General features: G+C 38.5%; 1 protein-coding gene across 1 annotated transcript in view; it reads left to right on the top strand.

Annotated features, from left to right (window-relative positions):
- LOC124776509 (male-specific lethal 3 homolog) overlaps positions 1–20,548 on the top strand; it is a 144,780-nt gene that overhangs the window by 42,416 nt on the left and 81,816 nt on the right. Inside the window, exon 3 of the mRNA XM_047251531.1 lies at positions 11,166–11,275. Within this exon, the coding sequence (XP_047107487.1) occupies positions 11,166–11,275 (110 nt within the window). The remainder of the gene's footprint in view (positions 1–11,165; positions 11,276–20,548) is intronic.

The following is a 20,548-nucleotide window of genomic DNA, read 5'->3' as shown; positions in this document are numbered from 1 at the left end:
GTATGAGCTGTTAAGCTGATTGTGCGATAATTCTCGCACTTGTCAGCCTTTGCCGTCTTCGGAATTGTGTGGATGATGCTTTTCCGAAAGTCAGATGGTATATCGCCAGACTCATATATTCTACACACCAACGTGAATAGTCGTTTTGTTGCCACTTCCCCCAATGATTTTAGAAATTCTGATGGAATGTTGTCTATCCCTTCTGCCTTATTTGATCGTAAGTCCTCCAAAGCTCTTTTAAATTCCGATTCTAATACTGGATCCCCTATCTCTTCTAAATCGAGTCCTGTTTCTTCTTCTATCACATCAGACAAATCTTCACCCTCGTAGAGGCTTTCAATGTATTCTTTCCACTTATCTGCTCTCTCCTCTGCATTTAACAGTGGAATTCCCGTTGCACGCTTAATGTTACCACCGTTGCTTTTAATGTCGCCAAAGGTTGTTTTGACTTTCCTGTATGCTGAGTCTGTCCTTCCGACAATCATATCTTTTTCGATGTCTTCACATTTTTCCTGCAGCCATTTCGTCTTAGCTTGCCTGCACTTCCTATTTATTTCATTCCTCAGCGACTTGTATTTCTGTATTCCTGATTTTCCCAGAACATGTTTGTACTTCCTCCTCTCATCAATCAACTGAAGTATTTCTTCTGTTACCCATGGTTTCTACGCAGCTACCTTCTTTGTACCTATGTTTTCCTTCCCAACTTCTGTGATGGCCCTTTTTAGAGATGTCCATTCCTCTTCAACTGTACTGCCTACTGCGCTATTCCTTATTGCTGTATCTATAGCGTTAGAGAACTTCAAACGTATCTCGTCATTCCTTAGTACTTTCGTATCCCACTTCTTTGCGTATTGATTCTTCCTGACTAATGTCTTGAACTTCAGCCTACTCTTCATCACTACTATATTGTGATCTGAGTCTATATGTGCTCCTGGGTACGCCTTGCAATTCAGTATCTGATTTCGGAATCTCTGTCTGACCATGATGTAATCTAATTGAAATCTTCCTGTATCTCCTGGCCTTTTCCAAGTATACCTCCTCCTCTTGTGACTCTTGAACAGGGTATTAGCTATTACTAGCTGAAACTTGTTACAGAACTCAATTAGTCTTTCTCCTCTTTCATTCCTTGTCCCAAGCCCATATTCTCCTGTAACCTTTTCTTCTACTCCTTCCTCTACAACTGCATTCCAGTCGCCTATGACTACTAGATTTTCGTCCCCCTTTACACACTGCATTACCCTTTCAATATCCTCATACACTTTCTCTGTCTGTTCATCTTCAGCTTGCGACGTCGGCATGTATACCTGAACTATCGTTGTCGGTGTTGGTCTGCTGTCGATTCTGATTAGAACAACCCGGTCACTGAACTGTTCACAGTAACACACCCTCTGCCCTACCTTCCTATTCATAACGACCCCTACACCTGCTATACCATTTTCTGTTCCTGTTGATATTACCCGATACTCATCTGACCAGAAATCCTTGTCTTCCTTCCACTTCACTTCACTGACCCCTACTATATCTAGATTGAGCCTTTGCATTTCCCTTTTCAGATTTTCTAGTTTCCCTACCACGTTCAAGCTTCTGACATTCCACGCCCCGACTCGTAGAACGTTATCCTTTCGTAGATTATTCAATCTTTTTCTCATGGTAACCTCCCCCTTGGCAGTCCCCTCCCGGAGATCCGAATGGGGGACTGTTCCGGAATCTTTTGCCAAAGGAGAGATCATCATGACACTTCTTCAATTACAGGCCACATGTCCTGTGGATACACGTTACATGTCTTTAATGTAGTGGTTCCATTGCCTTCTGCATCCTCATGTCGTTCATAATTGCTGATTCTTCCGCATTTAGGGGCAATTTCCCACCCCTAGGACAAGAGAGTGCCCTGAACCTCTGTCAGCTCCTCCGCCCTCTTTGACAAGGCCGTTGGCAGAATGAGGCTGACTTCTTATGCCGGAAGTCTTCGGCCGCCAATGCTGATTATTTATCAAAATTTAGGCAGTGGCGGGGATCGAATCTGGGACCAAAGACGTTTTGATTATGAATCAAAGACGCTGCCCCTAGACCATGGTGACTGTTTGTATTACACCTTAATAAAAATATGTTTTTAAGCAAAGGAAGGAACACTGTAACCAGAATCTTTCAAAGGCTATAGTTCTTTAAAAATTTTCAGTGATTTAGAGGAGACTTAAGTTTATCCTTGCTTGGAACTGACGGAGGTCAGTGACTGTATTAATGACTTCAGCATGAAACCGTATCTGTTGAGTTAAAGAATTAAATGTACAAATTGTCACCTCTTGCATCTGGATTGTTTAAACTAGATCATAGAATTGACAGGATATAATGTCAAGGGACTGCAGTGTTACATCAGGATGTCAATAGAGGATAAGACTTGCACAAACTTTACAAATGATGTGTTTCCACAGCTACTGTTTGTTGCATGGATCCAAATGTCACATGCAGGCCACATTGTCTAACTTTCACAGTTGTGTACCAATCTGATGATATATTGAAAGGATGCCCCCATTTAAATTAAATATTTATTTATTTATTCTGTGTCAATAGTGTCCAAAGTGATCAGGAAGTGTCACCATATAGTATTTGACATCTGTGACAGGCACAAGTATGCATGACGACCTATGTACTGTGAGATCCACATCAATTTTGACATCTTAGAGATTTAATAATTGACACATGGATGATTTGATGTGTATGTGCCACTGACAGTGGAATTCATGACATAATCCTGGTCTGGCAATTGAATATTTTACATGTCACTCCAGAGGTAAAATAGTCCCACATTCAGGTCCCCAGGCAGAGAGGCTCAGGAGGATGTTGTCACCAAGGAAAAGAAAACGGACATTCTACAGATAGGAGTATGGAATGTCAGATCACTTTTTTTGGTAGGTAGGTCATAAAATGTAAGAAGAAAAATCAATAGGTTGAAGTTAGATACAGTGGGAATTGGTGAAGCACAGTGATAGGAAGAAAAGGACTTCTGGTCAGGTGAGTGCAGGGATATAAATACAAATTCAAATAGGGTTAATGTAGGAGTAGATCTAATAATGAGCAAGAACATAGGAATGTGGTTAAGCTAGTATGAGCAGCATAGAGAATGCATATAGACACAGCCAACATCACCATAGTACTAAAAGTTCATACTTAAGCTCACTCTGCAGGTGATAGGGATTGAAAGAATATGTGACGATATGAAAGAAACTATTCATACACTTCAGGGAGACAAAAATTTCATTGATGGGTGGTAGGAAGAGAAGGAAAATAAATGGGGGGGGGGGGGGGGGAGACGAAGCTGCCTGATAGAATTTTAGACGTAGCATTATTTAATCACCACTAACACTTGGTTTAAGAATGATGAAAGAAGGTTGTGTATATGGAAGAGACCTGGAGACATCAGTAGGTTTCACATTTATTATTATGTGATGTTTCAGAACTAGATTGTAATAGTTAGGGGCAGGTGTGGACTCTGATCATAATTTATTGGTTATGAACTGTAGATTAAACTGAAGAATTCACAAAAAAGATAGGAAATAAAGGAGTCAGACTTTTTTTTTTAAATAACCAGATGTTTTTTTAGAGTTTCGAAGGGAGACTCAGAAAATGATTGACTGAAACGGGGGAAAGGAACAAAGTAGATGAAGAACGGGTAGCTTTGTGATATGAAATAGTTGAGGCAGCAGAGGATCAAATAGGTGAAAGGGCTAGTAGAAAGACTACTGAATTTAATTTATGTAAAGAAAGGACAAAATATAAAAATGAATCATGTGAAAGGGAATACTAATGTCTAAAAAATGAGATGGACAGGAAGTGCAAAATGGCTAAGGGTGGATGGTTAGAGGACACATGTAAAGATTTAGAAACATATTTCACTAGAGGAAAGAGAGATTGTGTGTAGGAAAATTAAAGAGGCAATTAGAGAAAAGAGAGGCAAGTGTACGAATATAAAGAACTCAGTTGGAAAACCGATACTAGGCAAAGAAGGGGAACATGAAAGATGGAAGGACTATATTGAGGATCTATGAAAGTGGAAAGAACTGAAGGCAATATTATAGAAAGGGAAGAGGAAGTAGATGAAGATGAGATGTCAGATACGACCCTACTAGAATAATTTGAGAGAGCCCTGAAAGACCTAAGCCGAAACAAGGCCCCTGGAGTAGATGCTATTCCATCAGAACAGTTGAGCTTTGGGAGACCCAGACATGACAAAACTTAAAACTGGTGCGCAAGATACCTGGAACAGGGGAAATACCCTCAGACTTCAAGAAAAATGTACTATCAAACGGGGTGATTTCGGACAGTATGGCTTAGTTGCTCTTTGCCACTGCATAGAAACAGAGTTACTTATTTTAACATCCATGCATCAGTTATTTCAAGTGCAAGATTGCCTTTATCACTTTCCACAACTTTTATTTTGCATCAATTGTTTCCCTAGGTGAATAATTGACGAACACTCTGTGTTAAAAATCCATGCATTGTCATAAAGTGGAACTTTCTATTGTTGCGCCAAGTGGGAAGTTATTGTAACCGTAATTGTCGACACGCTCAGTAGCTAACAGCATTGAGACAATTTCTGTACAAGTTTGTCAAGTTTCTCGTGCAAGATTATAAAATAACGACAGTTTTTGTAAAACTGTGTACTGTGTGGGGTGATTTCGGACAATGCCAAGAACATATAAGAGCAGGAGAGGTGCTACGGTACGGTGTAATTATGACCCGGAACTTTTAGATAAAACTGTTAATTATATTCAGAGTGGTAAATTATCGTACACAAAAGCGTGCGAGTTGTATGATATACCTAAATCAACCCTACAAAATAAAGTGCAGGAAGCACATTAGAAAGAAATAGGACGACAGCCAGAGCTACATGAAGAAGAAGAAGAAGAAATGTTGAAGCAAGGTTTCTTGAGGGCTGCACATTGGGGATTTCCATTCGCTAAATTGGATATTAGATATTTAGTTAAAGGCTACCTTGATAAATCTGGCCGAAAAGAGAAGAAATTTTGTAATAATTTGCAAGGAGAAGAATGGGTGCATTTATCCCTCAAATGACAGTCAGAAGATCTTTTTCGTTCGCTTATGCGAAAATATTAAGCGAGCTCGTTGCAGAAGTGAACAGAGAGACTGTTAAGATGTTTTTCTCCAATATCGAGGCAAAGCTGGAAAATCTCCCACCTATCAACATATCAACTATGTGAAACCAACATGTCCGATGATCCAGGCAAGCAGCAGATAATTACGAAACGAGAGAGTAAGCATGCTGAAAAAGTGATGGACTCATCAAAATCTAGAGTCTCAATAATGATGACAGCTAGTGCTGATGGTAAACTGCTTCCTCCATACGTCCTTTACAAATCAGAGCATTTGTGGGACATGTGGCAAGGTGGTGTACCACAAGGAACCCGTTTCAATAGGAACAAAAGTGGGTGGTTTGACCTGCCAGTATTTGAAGACTGGTTCTTTACAGTGTTATTGAAGAGTGTGAGCAGAACAATATTTCATTCATTCTTCTGCCCCCCCCCCCCCCCTCCAATAGCACGCACCTCCTCCAACCACTCGATGTAAGCTTCTTCAGGCCAATGAAAGCAACGTGGCGAGCTGTACTAACTGACTGGAAGAAACACACTTGTTGGAACATTTCCAAGGATGCCTTCCCCTCTCTTCTGAAGCAGACATTAAGATTTCAGCAAACTCCAAGGAAAACATAAATGGTGGATTTCGCACCATGGGCCTAATCCCTTTTGATCCAGATCATGTCTTCCGAAAATTGCCTGATAACAAGGAGAGGCAGCAAAGCAACACAGACGCATGGTCTTCCACTTTTGAAGAAATGCTCAAAGAAATTTGTTGTCCTCCAAATAAGCTTGGCAGCTCCCGCCGCCGCCACAAACTAGATATTCAACCTGGAAATTCAATGACTGGCAGAGATTTTCAAGGAAATGAAAACAGTGCTGAAACAAGTGACAGTGCGTGTAGCAGTAGTGAAAGTGAAAACGACACATCATCCAATGAAGTTTTACTGCTGAAAGAAGAGGCTTTTCTTGTTGCAGAGCACAAATATAAACGTGGAAACAAGGAGCAAACAAGGCAGTATGTTGGAGTGGCCACAGATGCTGGTGCTACAGAAGTAAATGTGAAATTCTTGCACCCACACAAGAACAGTAAAAACATATATGTGTTTCCTAATGTCCCCGATAAAGACACAATACAAAAATTGCAGATTTCGAGAATACTTCCCACAACAGTTGAGAAGAAAGGAGTGTTCATTTGTCAAGATGATGTGCTTTAGACTCGAAGACAATGGTTTATTTAAAGAGTTTGCAACTTAATTTAGAATGATGAGTGAGAAAAATTATTTTGACCTTTTAGTTAATTACTTTGTTTGTTTCTGTCTGTTTGTAATATTTCATTTGAGAACTGTATTTAAATTCTTGCAAAATAAAAACTAATCTGTAATATATAAAATTCATTATATCATTCAATATCACTTATTTGTAACAAAGGGCTGCGTTAAAATGTGTAAAATGTCACCAAAATCAAATAAAAAGCATGTCAAATTTTAAAAAAAGGCAGTAACTGTATAAATTCACCCTCTATACACTGTAACTTTGGACAGAGATTTAGAAAACACGTGTCCAAAATCACCCCAATCCATGGGGTGACTTCGGACACTTCATTTAACTGCCTCAGATAAATATGCCTACACATACACTTTCTGGTTCTGGGGTATTTTATTCATTACACATATACCCCACTACTTCCATAACAATCAATTTAATCTAACAATATATAAGAAAGTTGCAATCAAAATAACAACAAACTGTCCGAAATCAGCCCGTTTGACGGTAATAATACATATTCCAAAGAAAGTAAATGCTCACAGGTGTTGGTATCACCAAACTGTCTGTTTAATAAGGTGTGGTTGTAAAATATTGACACAGAAGAATTGAAAAACTGGTAGAAACAAACCTCAGGTAATATCAGTTTGGGAGAAAAGTTGGAACATGCAAAGCAATACTGACCCTACAACTTAAATTTAAAAAAATGGTTACAGAAAGGCAAACTTATTTTGATATATTTTGTAAACTTGTGGCAGTGTTAACTGAAATACACTCATTGCAATTCTGAAGGCAACAGAGATAAAATATAGGGGGGACAGAAGTTTAATGCAACTTCTACAGGAACCAGATGGCAGTTTTAAGATTCTAAGGGCATGAAATGGATGCAGTGGTTGGGAATGGAGTGAGACAGGGTTGCTAACCTATTCTCAGTGTTACATGATCTGTACATAGAGCAAGGAGAAAAGGAAACACACACAAAAAAAGTTGGCGAAGGAATTAAAGTTCTGGGAGCAGAAATAAAAACATTGGTTTTGCTGATGCCATCATAATTCTGTTGGACATCAAAGGTCTTGGTAGAACAGTTGAATAGAATGGACAGTATCTTAAGGAATGTTATAAGATGAAAATCAGCAATAGCAAAACAAGGGTAATGGAAAATAGGTGACTGAAATAAGACAATAATGGGGCAATTAGATTGGGAAACTACACACTAAAAGTATAAAAGTAGTTGTATTTTTGTCCTGTCAGTTGTCACTGAAAAACTTGACTTGGACAAAAGTATGTACATTATTAACATGGTTGTGTGATATCATGGAAAACATCTTGTTGTGTTGGGGGATTTGAGAATGGGTTCTGATACCCAAAACCATTCATCAATTAAATAAAAAGAATAATTTTGCAACTTTAGCTGTTTTCTGCGTCAAACTGGTTAACAGAATTTGCTGTCATTTCATTAACCCCTCATGGGGGAAATTCATAAATCTAAGTGTTAGGAGGTCTTTTCTAAAGGTATTTGCCTGGAGTATGGCCTTGTACAGAACTGAAATGGGGATAAGCAGTTGAGACAAGAAGAGAATTGGGAGATTTTGAAATGAGCTACAGAAGAATGCTGAAGATTAGCTAGATAGATCGTGTAGCTAATGAGGAGATACTGAAGAGAATTGGTAAGATAAGAAACTTGTGGCATAACTTAAATAATAGAAGGGATTGATTGATAGTACATATTCTGAGACCTCAAGGGAGCACCAGTTTGATATTGGAGGGGGTTAAAATTCCAAGAGGAGACAAAGAGATGAATGCAGTAAGCAGATTCAAAAGGATGTAAGTTGCAGTAGTTATTTGGGGGTGGAGAGAATACTGGCCCAAGTTGCTGGAGTTAGCAGCAATGTGTGCATGAGATGTGCTTGCTTGTGTAGATGAATAGTGTGTGTGTGTGTGTGTGTGTGTGTGTGTGTGTCCTAGATTGTTTTATTCCTACCTGGAGTTTCCATTGATGATAACTTTATGTAGGATTATTGACATGTAATCATTAAAACAGCTGCCACCTTCAGCAGTTCTCCACCTTCAGAGGACTACGACTTGGTGGATGAATACCAAGCTACTTCACTACAGTCTGAAACCACCATAAGATACCATATGTGATGGGAGAATTTGGTCTTTGAAAGTTAGGAGTTAAAGTACAGAAACATCACACACTGTATTTTTCACGGGGCTATTGAACTGCTACTTGCATGTCATAAAGTTGAAGTTGGATGCAAACTGTTTTGAGGTCAAAATTTTGCGACATGCTACTGCTTTGTGATGATTCAAGTAAGACAGTGTTGCAGTTACCTTAATTGCTAGTAATGATAAATATGTAGTCTATCAGAATTTTCAGTTTATTGGACAGCAGTTTATACACTTCAGATTTTCTCACAGTGTATTCCAAATGGAAAATCGTCACATGCCTTATCTAAGTGTCCAAACTAGTTTATGCTGATATTGGGAGCCACCAAGTTCTTGTGTCTTTCTGCATATGTAGCTGCCAAAATGGACAGCTATGAATAAAATTTGTTGGACTTTCGATGAACTGTTGTTTTTCATGAATCTGTTAATGCACGCACTTCATTTATAACACACCACCATAGTAGAGCACTTTATACTTATCAAAGTGACGAGCAGCTGTTGGCATTGGGCGTCAGGAGTGCCTGCGATAATATAATAGAATGGCCGTCCCTGATAGCTGTGGAGAATGAGGTGTTCAGAGCAGGCCAGCCAGCCAAGACTTGTTGTTGTTGTTGTTGTTGTTGTTGTTGTTGTTGTTGTGGTGGTGGTCTTCAGTCCTGAGACTGGTTTGATGCAGCTCTCCATGCTACTCTATCCTGTGCAAGCTTCTTCATCTCCCAGTACTTACTGCAACCTACATCCTTCTGAATCTGCTTAGTGTATTCATCTCTTGGTCTCCCTCTACGATTTTTACCCTCCACGCTGCCCTCCAATGCTAAATTTGTGATTCCTTGATGCCTCAAAACATGTCCTACCAACCGATCCCTTCTTCTAGTCAAGTTGTGCCACAAACTTCTCTTCTCCGCAATCCTATTTAATACTTCCTTATTAGTTATGTGATCTACCCATCTAATCTTCAGCATTCTTCTGTGGCACCACGTTTCGAAAGCTTCTATTCTCTTCTTGTCCAAACTAGTTATCGTCCATTTTTCACTTCCATACATGGCTACACTCCATACAAATACTTACAGAAACGACTTCCTGACACTTAAATCTATACTCGATGTTAACAAATTTCTCTTCTTCAGAAACGATTTCCTTGCCATTGCCAGTATACATTTTATATCCTCTCTACTTCGACCATATATTATGAAAATATTTTTAAATGAAACTTTTATTTCTTTGACAAAAACCGAAGTGAACTGTTATTCAATTAGACATATACTTAAAACAGGCAACTGACATGCATTATGATAATAATGGGTAATAAGTGCTATAAATCATTGGATTTGTTTGTTTAATACTGCATGATGTTTCACTCTTCTGTGCTAGTTGAAATGAACTGTTAAACCACACCCATCAACAGAGCCTTTCAACAAACTCACTAGCTGCTTGCATATTATACTGTTTTAACCAGTGTTAAGGCATTTCTTATCTCTGTTCAGGTTGTGAGTTAGTTCATGACAGTAATCGCCTTATCCACGTTTGTAATGTTAGGAATTAAATGATTCCAAGTTTCTGGAGATAACTTCTTTATATTGAATTTCCAGAAGATATAACTCTTCAAATCACATTCACTATTAAAGTGTCCAGTACTTCTCAGAAGAGTAGGGTACATGCTGTTATGTAACTGAACTCAGTACATCATGCATCATGGAAGGAAGCTGAGATTTTTGCTCAGTCCTTTATTTCCCCGCCCCCAGTGTAATATACATTGTATGAGAGATGCTTACTTCATAAACCAATTTCAGCTGAGAATTACAATAACAAAATTCCAGTTTCGTGAAAAATTTCTTTTCAGCATCCCATTAACGAAGTTTAGAGTTGATGCTAATCAGTACTGCACTTTCGATAGGAGTTATTACAGCTCAGCTGCAGTGAGGTTGAGAATGTGCACAGGTGATGATTTGTCCAGTTAAAATACTTCACAAATTTCCTTTAAACAAGCTGGATGCATCATGGCTCATCATGAGTCTCCACAGTATATGTTCATAGGTAGACAGTTGCGGTAACTACCAAGGCCGTATCATAATAAACCAGTTAAAATTACTGAAGAAAACATTTTCCTCTGAGCCATCCTTACTTTTACTTGTGTACTGCAATCTGATGGTGAAGTAATAAGCCTGTCTACATCAACAGTTCGAATTACAGTAAGATTTCATATGTATTAGATTTTAATATATTTTCCTGTTTTAGTGTTCAAATTATAAACAGAGTTTTTTTTACACTGCAATTTGTCTATTTTACCTTGGGATGCATTCCAGCCCCAGCCATTGACAGATAAAAACAAATTAGAGCAAAGGTGGTATGTACTACATAAATCATTGCACTGTACACTAGTGATAAGTATGAGGATGTGGCACTGTAGTACAGACTATGATATGATGTGATACATTGTATCCATGCCTCAGTGTGTCTGTTGAACAAATAAGCCTTGCTACAGTCATCATCATATAACAGTGTCACTGCAATTAGAAAAAATCGAAACCAGATACTTGAAAGTTACCTGTGTGATTGTACCCTCTTTTAATATTTTCATTTGGAGCTAGGTGCTGATACTCAATTTTTTTATATTTTGTTGTTGTCTTTTTCTCTAATTAGGGCTGGAATTCATCATGGGATCGATATGTGAGTGAAGATTATGTTCTAAAGCATACAGATGAAAACTGGCGACTGCAGAGAAAACTTGCAGAGAAAGCACATTTACGACCGTAAGGAATTCTGGTTTTCTTTGTTACTGATTTTTAATTTTTGAAATCTAATATTTTTTTACTTTGTTGTTTCAGTAACATACTGAAATTTGATTGTATCTGGGTATGTGCTTCTAAAAGTAGAGGAATGTATTAATGAGTGTATTAATGCTTTTGCTTATCAGCATTGGATATTAATTGTTATATTGAATCTCATCACATTGAATTTTTTTTAGTTCTTCATATCGTCGCATAAGAAACAACACTGCCTATGTTACATTTTTTGTGAAACTGAGTTATTACTACCATCACAATTTCCGTGGTGTTTGTCAATCATTGGTGAAGTACTTCATGTCAGAGCCAGCAGATGGTGAATGTAGGACCATTTGAAAAACACCGTCTAAGTTTGATAATATGAAACACCAACATAGAGTTGATAGCACACGGTGTACTGCTATGTCTCGCTCAATTTATTTCAGAATTTTATGCATTTTGTGTGTGAAGTGTACTGTACTTACCTACAATTTTTATAAGTTATGTATATTTCAAGCTTAATCGCATTAAGTGCAAATTGAATGAGAAATCGTCCTTTGTTCAACACATGTACTTAAGCAATGTTGTTGCTAGCTCTTCGATTGTTTTGTGCAGATTTTGATGGAGTTCTACATGTTGATGTTTAAGTAAGTATTCAGCATTTTTTTTTATTTTTATTTTTTTTTTTTTAATTTGTACACTGATATTAATAGAAACGATATTCCGACTATGGTCCTCTTACCTCTGGTTTTTCATAATTCACAATAATTGTATTTACTGTATGTAAATGTTGTGATATTATTATTCAGTTTGTATTAATTTTGAACAGGTTAGTGGCAGGAGTTCTTGCTAATTTTAATGGAAAGCTTACTATGGTTATTGGTGGGATTTGTTGGTAATTTTAGTAAATGGCTTATATGGTTGTAAGTGGTACATTGTGGTATTCTGTTTTGTTAGTTCCATGCATTTCATACTATGGTTATTGGTGGGATTTGTGGGTAATTTTAGTAAATGGCTTATATGGTTGTAAGTGGTACATTGTGGTATTCTGTTTTGTTAGTTCCATGCATTTCAGATAAGTGACAAATGAAAGTGATGATGATGGCCTGTTTACAGTGGAAGAAATCATGACGCAAGTAGATTGCAGACCATCTCTTATCAGCAAAGCAGTAGTCAGACAGAAAAACCATCATGCATAGGTAGAATAAGTGAACAATTCACCTGTTCTATTGTCAACAAATAATCAATGTTATATAGCCTAGATATCATTCCCGTTTTGGCTCAGTAATAAAAGTTGTGGTAGGTCTATATAAAAGCAAATGGTAGTGCACATAACGCGAAATATAATTTTACTATTTCCTTATTCAGACACTTGAATTATTTCCAAAGGTCATAATTATGTGCACCTACACCTTTATTAATCTATGCTAGTCATAATATTATTATTCTTCTGTGCAGGTTCAGTTTCACCCTCAAATGAAAATACAGACCTGAACAATTTGGACAGTTCTCTGATGAATATAACTGAAATGGGCATTTTTTTTTTTTTTGGGGGGGGGGGGGGGGGGATGGGGATATTTCTCCAGGTAAAATTAGACATTCTCATATTAGTGAAGAACATTTTCATTGTATTTTAGAATTAGTAAACTATTTCATAATTTTTTCAGTAATTCATTCTTCATTAACCCAAGCAATATGGAAATGGATATCAAAGATAATGCACCACTTGTGCTCCAGGAAACCAAACATTCCTCTGTGCAAGGAACAAATGGTATTCAGAAAGAGGACTCATTAAATCACTTAAGACATTCAGCCAGGTGCTAAGAGGGAGGCAGTAATCATTAAATGTCTGTTATATCAAAGAAAGTCAAATATCAAAATCCAAGAGCTATGATGAACGCAGTCCTGATTCAAATTCTGACTACAATCCTTCAGAAGAGCTGTTAGATAAGTTGCACATACAGGATAAAGATTTTGTTAAAATGATACACCATAAATGGAAACAATGAAAATCAAGGTCGCTAACACATGAAAGAAGTTAATGAAAGCACCATGAAAGTAGAAAGAAACAAGTTGATGTTGATTTCCTTAAGGACGTTTTCGACAAACTTGGACAACTTCCCTCGCACTACTTTAGGGCTTAATTAGCATGTTGTACTTTGAGTGTACATTCTATTCTTTGAATGTTATGAAGAAGACTGCCAAAAGGAAGAGAAGCTATTAACCAGGCAAACAGATTCGGTATTCAATGAAAAGAAGTTGGCAATATTTCAGCCACTAAAAGATCAGTATGGCATTGTCACTGCTGTGAAGTATGTAGTGGAAAAGTGTCTGAATATGTATACAAGATAAATACAGAAAATAAGGAATAAGGACAGAGCTAGGAAACAGAAAAATATGGAGCAAGCAAAATGTAATGAAGTTCCCCCTCTCCCCACAACACATACAAGCAATGAAGCTTGATCCTTGTGTGAATGCCAAGGCAATGTACTACAAGACTAAGTAGTCAAGACGCTATTAACTATTGATGGGATGAAACACAATGTGACATATGTTCTTCATCTCTTGCATTATTGACAATGAAACACACTCTTGGATGAATTAAAGCCAGTTGTTCTATGGTAAGACGGTCATGTCTACCAGAATAGAAACCCTGCATTCTCTACTGTTCTTAGACACTTGTCAATGGAAATGGTGTAACAATAGAACTGAAGTTTCTAGTCGAGAGACGCACAAACGTGGAGAGCTATAATGTACATTCCAAAATTGACACAGTTCTGAACCTGAAAAGAATAAAATACAAGAAGACATTCAGAGAAATTTTCTTGCCAAGTCAGTATGCTGAGTGGACAAAAAAAGCCAGAAAAGTCCCATTCCCCTTCAGTGCAGTTTTTAAACTATACCTTTTTCAGAAATCATTCTCTGGGGAAAAAGAAATGACAGCATACGATTCTACTAGACCAGGAAGAAACTCCAATGACAGTGTGGTTCATGATCTCAGAGCTCTGAAACACAATGCTAACAGAATTACAGACAAATTTCAGCAATGAGTATTTCACATTGCCAAGATGATCAAAAACTATCCAAATGATGATAGAATTCCCACCTCTTCATACAGTAAGATTGAAAATAAAACAATGTAAGTGGAAGTATTTGCAAGAGGTCAGGGAACACATTCCAGTTGATTGTCATCCATTTTAAACAACATCCATGTGGAAAATGAAAAGTACAAAAAGAAAGTGTCGGAAATTCAGTCCAAGCATTTGTCCTGTGATTTAATGTATACATTTATAAACAGTTCAAATAGTGTTTGATAACAAAGTTATGAAAGCTAAACTGACATAATATTTTAATGTTCTTTTTGTCTAATTCTTACATTTTGTAAAAAAACAAAGTTCCTATATTATTTTCTAATTGTATCTTATGATTGTGTTAAGTGAACCAAACTGTACTGCCATATCTGATTGTGTTTAGATCTGATAGTTAATGAATAAAGTTAATTTTATTTGAAAATTGAGTGATTCCCTGTAAACACTGGCTATCTCTCCTAAATTGTAAAGTAAACAATAACAATACAGACTATATCCCATAAAACTATAGTTTTACCAGCTAATTTGAAATTTATAATAAAATACATTCAAACCAGTAACAGAGAATACGAAATTTGAAAATGAAAGCCTACAACAATTTTAATAGTTTTTATGCAGTTTTTTGTCTCCTGAAGACTTCCAGAAATGTCTCATAGATGGTGTTGTTTTTTTAAGCGACGATATGCTCAGTCCTACAGATTCACAGTTGGATTTAAATCCAGGGAGTTTGGCAGCCATGGGAGGAGGGTAAACTCATCCTGGTGCTCTTAGAGCCACACACTTAACTGCGAGCTGTGTGACGTATTGCATTGTGTTTCTGATAAGTGACATTGTACCGAGGAAAAACAAACTGCATGTGGGGATGGGCGTGGTCCCGAAGGATGGAAACACATTTATGTTGATCCATTGTGCCTTCCAGTATGAGGGGATCACCCAGAGAATGCCACGAAAACATACAACGCTCACTCCTGGTTGCAGGGCATTTACTTTATTCTGTTCACACCACCGGCCATCTGTCCTATGGAGCTCAACATGATTCATCTGAAATGGCCACCTGCACCACTCGTTGGACATCCAGTTGTAATACTGGTGTACAGATACCAGCCTTCGTCATTTATGAACAGCAGTCAGCTTTAGCGCATGAACCAGGCCTCTTCTACATAGGCCCATATGCAGCAATGTTCACTGAATAGTTATTGAAAAGACACTGTTGGTAGCCCCTGGATTCTTCTGGGCAGTTGGTTGCTCAACGTTGCTCCATTTGCCCATACACCTCTCTGCAGCCATTGTTCGATTCTGTCGACTATGGGCCATGGTGCAGACAGTTGCCTCGAAGCCAGTTTTGGATAATACAGTTTCAGCATGCTCGGTATATATTAAACACAGTGGCATGTGAACAGTTTACAAACATAGCTGTTTCGGAAACCCTTCTGCCCTTGGCACAAAAGCTAATGATGGCGCCCTTTTGGCTGTGAGATAAATCTTCCTGCTTCCACATTGTGAACAACTGCACTGTTTTCCGCACTCCTCCTCCCGCCCCCCCCCCCCCCCAACCCCCACCCCTCTCCCAATATGCTTTATATCCCTTTGACTGCTAGTGCTTCCACCAGCTGTCTGGTGTGACTAGTCATTGCACATTGATATTGAACATAGGTGATGGTCACATTGTCTCATCAGATGATGTTGAAGATGAAGATGAGAACAGTTGATGTGAATACTGTTTACCAGTTTGCGTAACCCAGTACTAAAAGGACAACAGGTACTTTTGGGCTGTTGCTGTTGCATACTTTACATGTGCATCCATTATGTCCATAGCTGAGTAGCAGTGTATAAACTGTGAGTCATTCCTCCTTGAAACAGGAGTTGTGGTATGAGTAGCTAAAATACTTTGTTGTGAAACAGTTTTTAAATAATAGGTGCCCAAAATTTTGATCTTAATCGGTAAAAATCTATAGTTGGTTGGCTTCAGCACAATGAGGTGGTGAAGGACGTAATTCTTATATACAGAGAAACTTGATCAAAGCTGAACATGCGTAATTCAGAAAGCTGTCAAACCGTACAGGTATTTCAGTCCCAGTCTTTTCAGTACACTTTCCTATGCTAATTTTTTGTTTGAAGTGGAATATACCTAATGATGAAACGAAATGCAAATTTTAAGACATAATTTATGCAGAAAAGAGCTTACACAGTACTACTGTATTACAGTGTACATTGGTTATTAACAACTCTAAAAGGATGCTACTTTTAACACAGACTGTACGGCCTTGACAGTGCTGTTACGCGACACAAAACCGAGAAAAGAGGTTTGGCGCAGTGCAGTACTGTGGGTGTGAACATCAAAGGAAATGTTTTGTTCATAAGCTTTCTGTCAGTGTTTTTTTGTTTTCCATTATTACTGATGCGCACAGACACCATTGGATCATTTTCCACACTCTGCTGCAAACTGCACAATGAAAGAGATGGGTGTTGTTTCGTTAAACAGTGGTTTTACCTGGCAAGTTCAAGCATTCCAAATAAATGCACTGTCTGCATTATTTTCTGCCAGTATAAGTTGACTAGAGCACTTAAAGTGATAATATGATGTTGAACAGAAAGTGTCATTACCCATTATCGGAAAGGTTATGGTAATTGAGGCAAGTGAGAGAGAAATTTGCTGTGCACAAAATAATGTTGCACTTCATATGCAGTAAAACACAACTCTGATTCTTCAAGAAACAAGATTAAGATACAGGGTGACTGGATGAAAGGGAAAGGGCAAATAAAAAAGGTGAAGAAGGCAGGAAATGAAGCAATAAGAGTGTGGGCATGTTTTGTAAGTGTGCAGACAGAAAGCTCACGTTTGGACCCATGTTGCAGAGGGAGGCTCTGAAAATCACTAAAATGCCTAGAAAAATAGACAGGGTGGCTGGACAGTTTCAAAGCTAGGCACAACATTGTGTGAAATGAAGTGTGTTGGGAAGCTGTGGATGAGCAGGAAAGTATAGCAACAGAATGGAAGACAATACTGCACAGCCTAATTGCAAATTATGACCCAAAAGGTGTGTTCAGTGCTGATGGAATGAGACGCTTTTATCATGCACTGCCTTTGAAGTCTGTAACAATTAGTTAAGTTCACCAGCAGAAAAATTTCAAAGGAAAGATTCACTGTACTAAGTGGAAACATGGTACATGAAGTGGAGAAGCCACTGGTGACTGGAAAGGCAGCAAAACTGTATTGTTTCAAAAACAGATGTCGGTAAGCTTCCAGTCACATGGTGAAGCAAGTTCTCCTTTTCCAAGACAATGCAACCTGCCACCTGAAAGTCATCAGATATGAAACTGGATTAGTTCTTGCCAGATTCAGCCAGCCTCTCACAGCCCATGGATCAGGGTGGCTATTTACACATTAAATTCCCATTACAGGTCAGTATTGGTGCATCTCTTATTCTCAAAAGTACATCTGTTCTTGCACATCAGGTTGTGGATTCAGTAAATTGGATTGACTTGGCAGCACACACACAGTGCAAAACTCTTACCAAGGGCTTCAACAAAGGGGGTTTGGAGGTGAAGAAAGACATTTATATGGCCGTCAAAGCTCAAGAACATACAGCAACAATTGCTGAATTAAATAAAAAATACAAAACATTCATTTAGGAGAATGACTACATTTGAAGTTATGACTGTCAACTCACTCCACTTTTACTTCAACAGATGTAATAGAAATCCGCAGCACAGATGGTGATCAGAAGGAAACAAAGGAAAAAGAGGAGCAAAATAATGTTCCTAAAAAAATTAAAATACCTGAAGAAGCAATTGCACGTGTAAACGATATTACGCAATTTGCAGCACACACAGATTCTTGTAACCCGTTCGAACTATTGTAGAGTGCAAAAAAATATGTAGAAAAAACAGTTTTGAACAAGAAATTCAAACAGGTTGCCCTCCTCAATATGTAGGGAAAAAAGTGATATGTAAAGCAAATAAACATGAGACCAGTACTGTATGTATGTACATGAAAGAGTAAAGTAATAGTCTAGTGTTACATTGTACAGTACATAGTAAATGAACACCTTCTGTGGTGGAGTGAAAGTACATGAATATACAAGCATTACAAAATTTATACTTTTGTGCATGGTACTCAACAAATTTTATGTAACGTAGTGAGTTTTATTGATAGGAGTTTCATATATTGCTCACTGAGAGCTATGAAGAGTCAAATCAAATAACAAAAAGATAACTCAGCAATAAACTGTCAGTGGAAAAGATTATTATTTTTTCATGTCCATGGGTAATTGGCACAATTCATATTGATATCGTGCAGCAAGAGCCAATTTACAGCATGCTGTTCCAGTGCCTAGTAAACTGTGGAGCACACTCTGCCCCACAAAACACACATTCACCATGAGGAATGGGATAGGCCCTCATAGTGGTCATCTACATCTACATTTATACTCCGCAAGCCACCCAACGGTGTGTGGCGGAGGGCACTTTACGTGCCACTGTCATTACCTCCCTTTTCTGTTCCAGTCTCGTATGGTTCGCGGGAAGAACGACTGTCTGAAAGCCTCCGTGCTCGAATCTCTCTAATTTTACATTCGTGATCTCCTCGGGAGGTATAAGTAGGGGGAAGTAATATATTCGATACCTCATCCAGAAACGCATCCTCTAGAAACCTGGCGAGCAAGCTACACTGCGATGCAGATCGCCTCTCTTGCAAAGTCTGCCACTTGAGTTTGCTAAACATCTCCGTAACACTATCACGGTTACCAAATAACCCTATGACGAAACGGGCCGCTCTTCTTTGGATCTTCTCTATCTCCTCCGTCAACCCGATCTGGTACGGATCCCACACTGATGAGCAATACTCAAGTATAGGTCGAACGAGTGTTTTGTAAGCCACCTCCTTTGTTGATGGACTACATTTTCTAAGGACTCTCCCAATGACTCTCAACCTGGTACCCGCCTTACCAACAATTGATCATTCCACTTCAAATCGTTCCGTACGCATACTCCCAGATATTTTACAGAAGTAACTGCTACCAGTGTTTGTTCCGCTATCATATAATCATACAATAAAGGGTCCTTCTTTCTATGTATTCACAATACATTACATTTGTCTATGTTAAGGGTCAGTTGCCACTCCCTGCACCAAGTGCCTATCCGCTGCAGATCTTCCTGCATTTCGCTACAATTTTCTAATGCTGCAACTTCTCTGTATACTACAGCATCATCCACGAAAAGCCGCATGGAACTTCAGACACCATCTACTAGGTCATTTATATATATTGTGAAAAGCAATGGTCCCATAACACTCCCCTGTGGCACGCCAGAGGTTACTTTAACGTCTGTAGACGTCTCTCCATTGATAACAACATGGTGTGTTCTGTTTGCTAAAAACTCTTCAATCCAGCCACACCGCTGGTCTGATATTCTGTAGGCTCTTACTTTATCAGGCTACAGTGCAGAAATGTATCGAATGCCTTCCGGAAGTCAAGGAAAATAGCATCTACGTGGGCGCCTGTATCTAATATTTTCTGGGTCTCATGAACAAAATAAAGCGAGTTGGATCTCACACGATCGCTATTTCCAGAATCCATGTTGATTCCTACATAGTAGATTCTGGGTTTCCAAAAACGACATGATACTTGAGCAAAAAAAACATGTTCTAAAATTCTACAACAGATCGACGTCAGAGATATAGGTCTATAGTTTTGCGCATCTGCTCGACGACCCTTCTTGAAGACTGGGACTACCTGTGCTCTTTTCCAATCATTTGGAACCTTCCGTTCCTCTAGAGACTTGCGGTACACGGCTGTTAGAAGGGGGGCAAGTTCTTTCGCGTACTCTGTGTAGAATCGAATTGGTATCCCGCCAGGTCCAGTGGACTTTCCTCTGTTGAGTGATTCCAGTTGCTTTTCTGTTCCTTGGACACTTATTTCGATGTCAGCCATTTTTTCATTTGTGCGAGGATTTAGAGAAGGAACTGCAGTGCGGCCTTCCTCTGTGAAACAGCTTTGGAAAAAGGTTTTTAGTATTTCAGCTTTACGCGTGTCATCCTCTGTTTCAATGCCATCATCATCCCGGACTGTCTGGATATGCTGTTTTGAGCCACTTACTGATTTAACATAAGACCAGAACTTCCTAGGATTTTCTGTCAAGTCGGTACATAGAATTTTACTTTCGAATTCACTGA

The sequence above is a fragment of the Schistocerca piceifrons genome, chromosome 2 (genome assembly GCF_021461385.2).
Source record: "Schistocerca piceifrons isolate TAMUIC-IGC-003096 chromosome 2, iqSchPice1.1, whole genome shotgun sequence".
In the NCBI taxonomy this organism is placed as follows: Eukaryota; Metazoa; Arthropoda; class Insecta; order Orthoptera; family Acrididae; genus Schistocerca; species Schistocerca piceifrons.
This window is presented reverse-complemented; position numbering and strand designations above follow the sequence as displayed.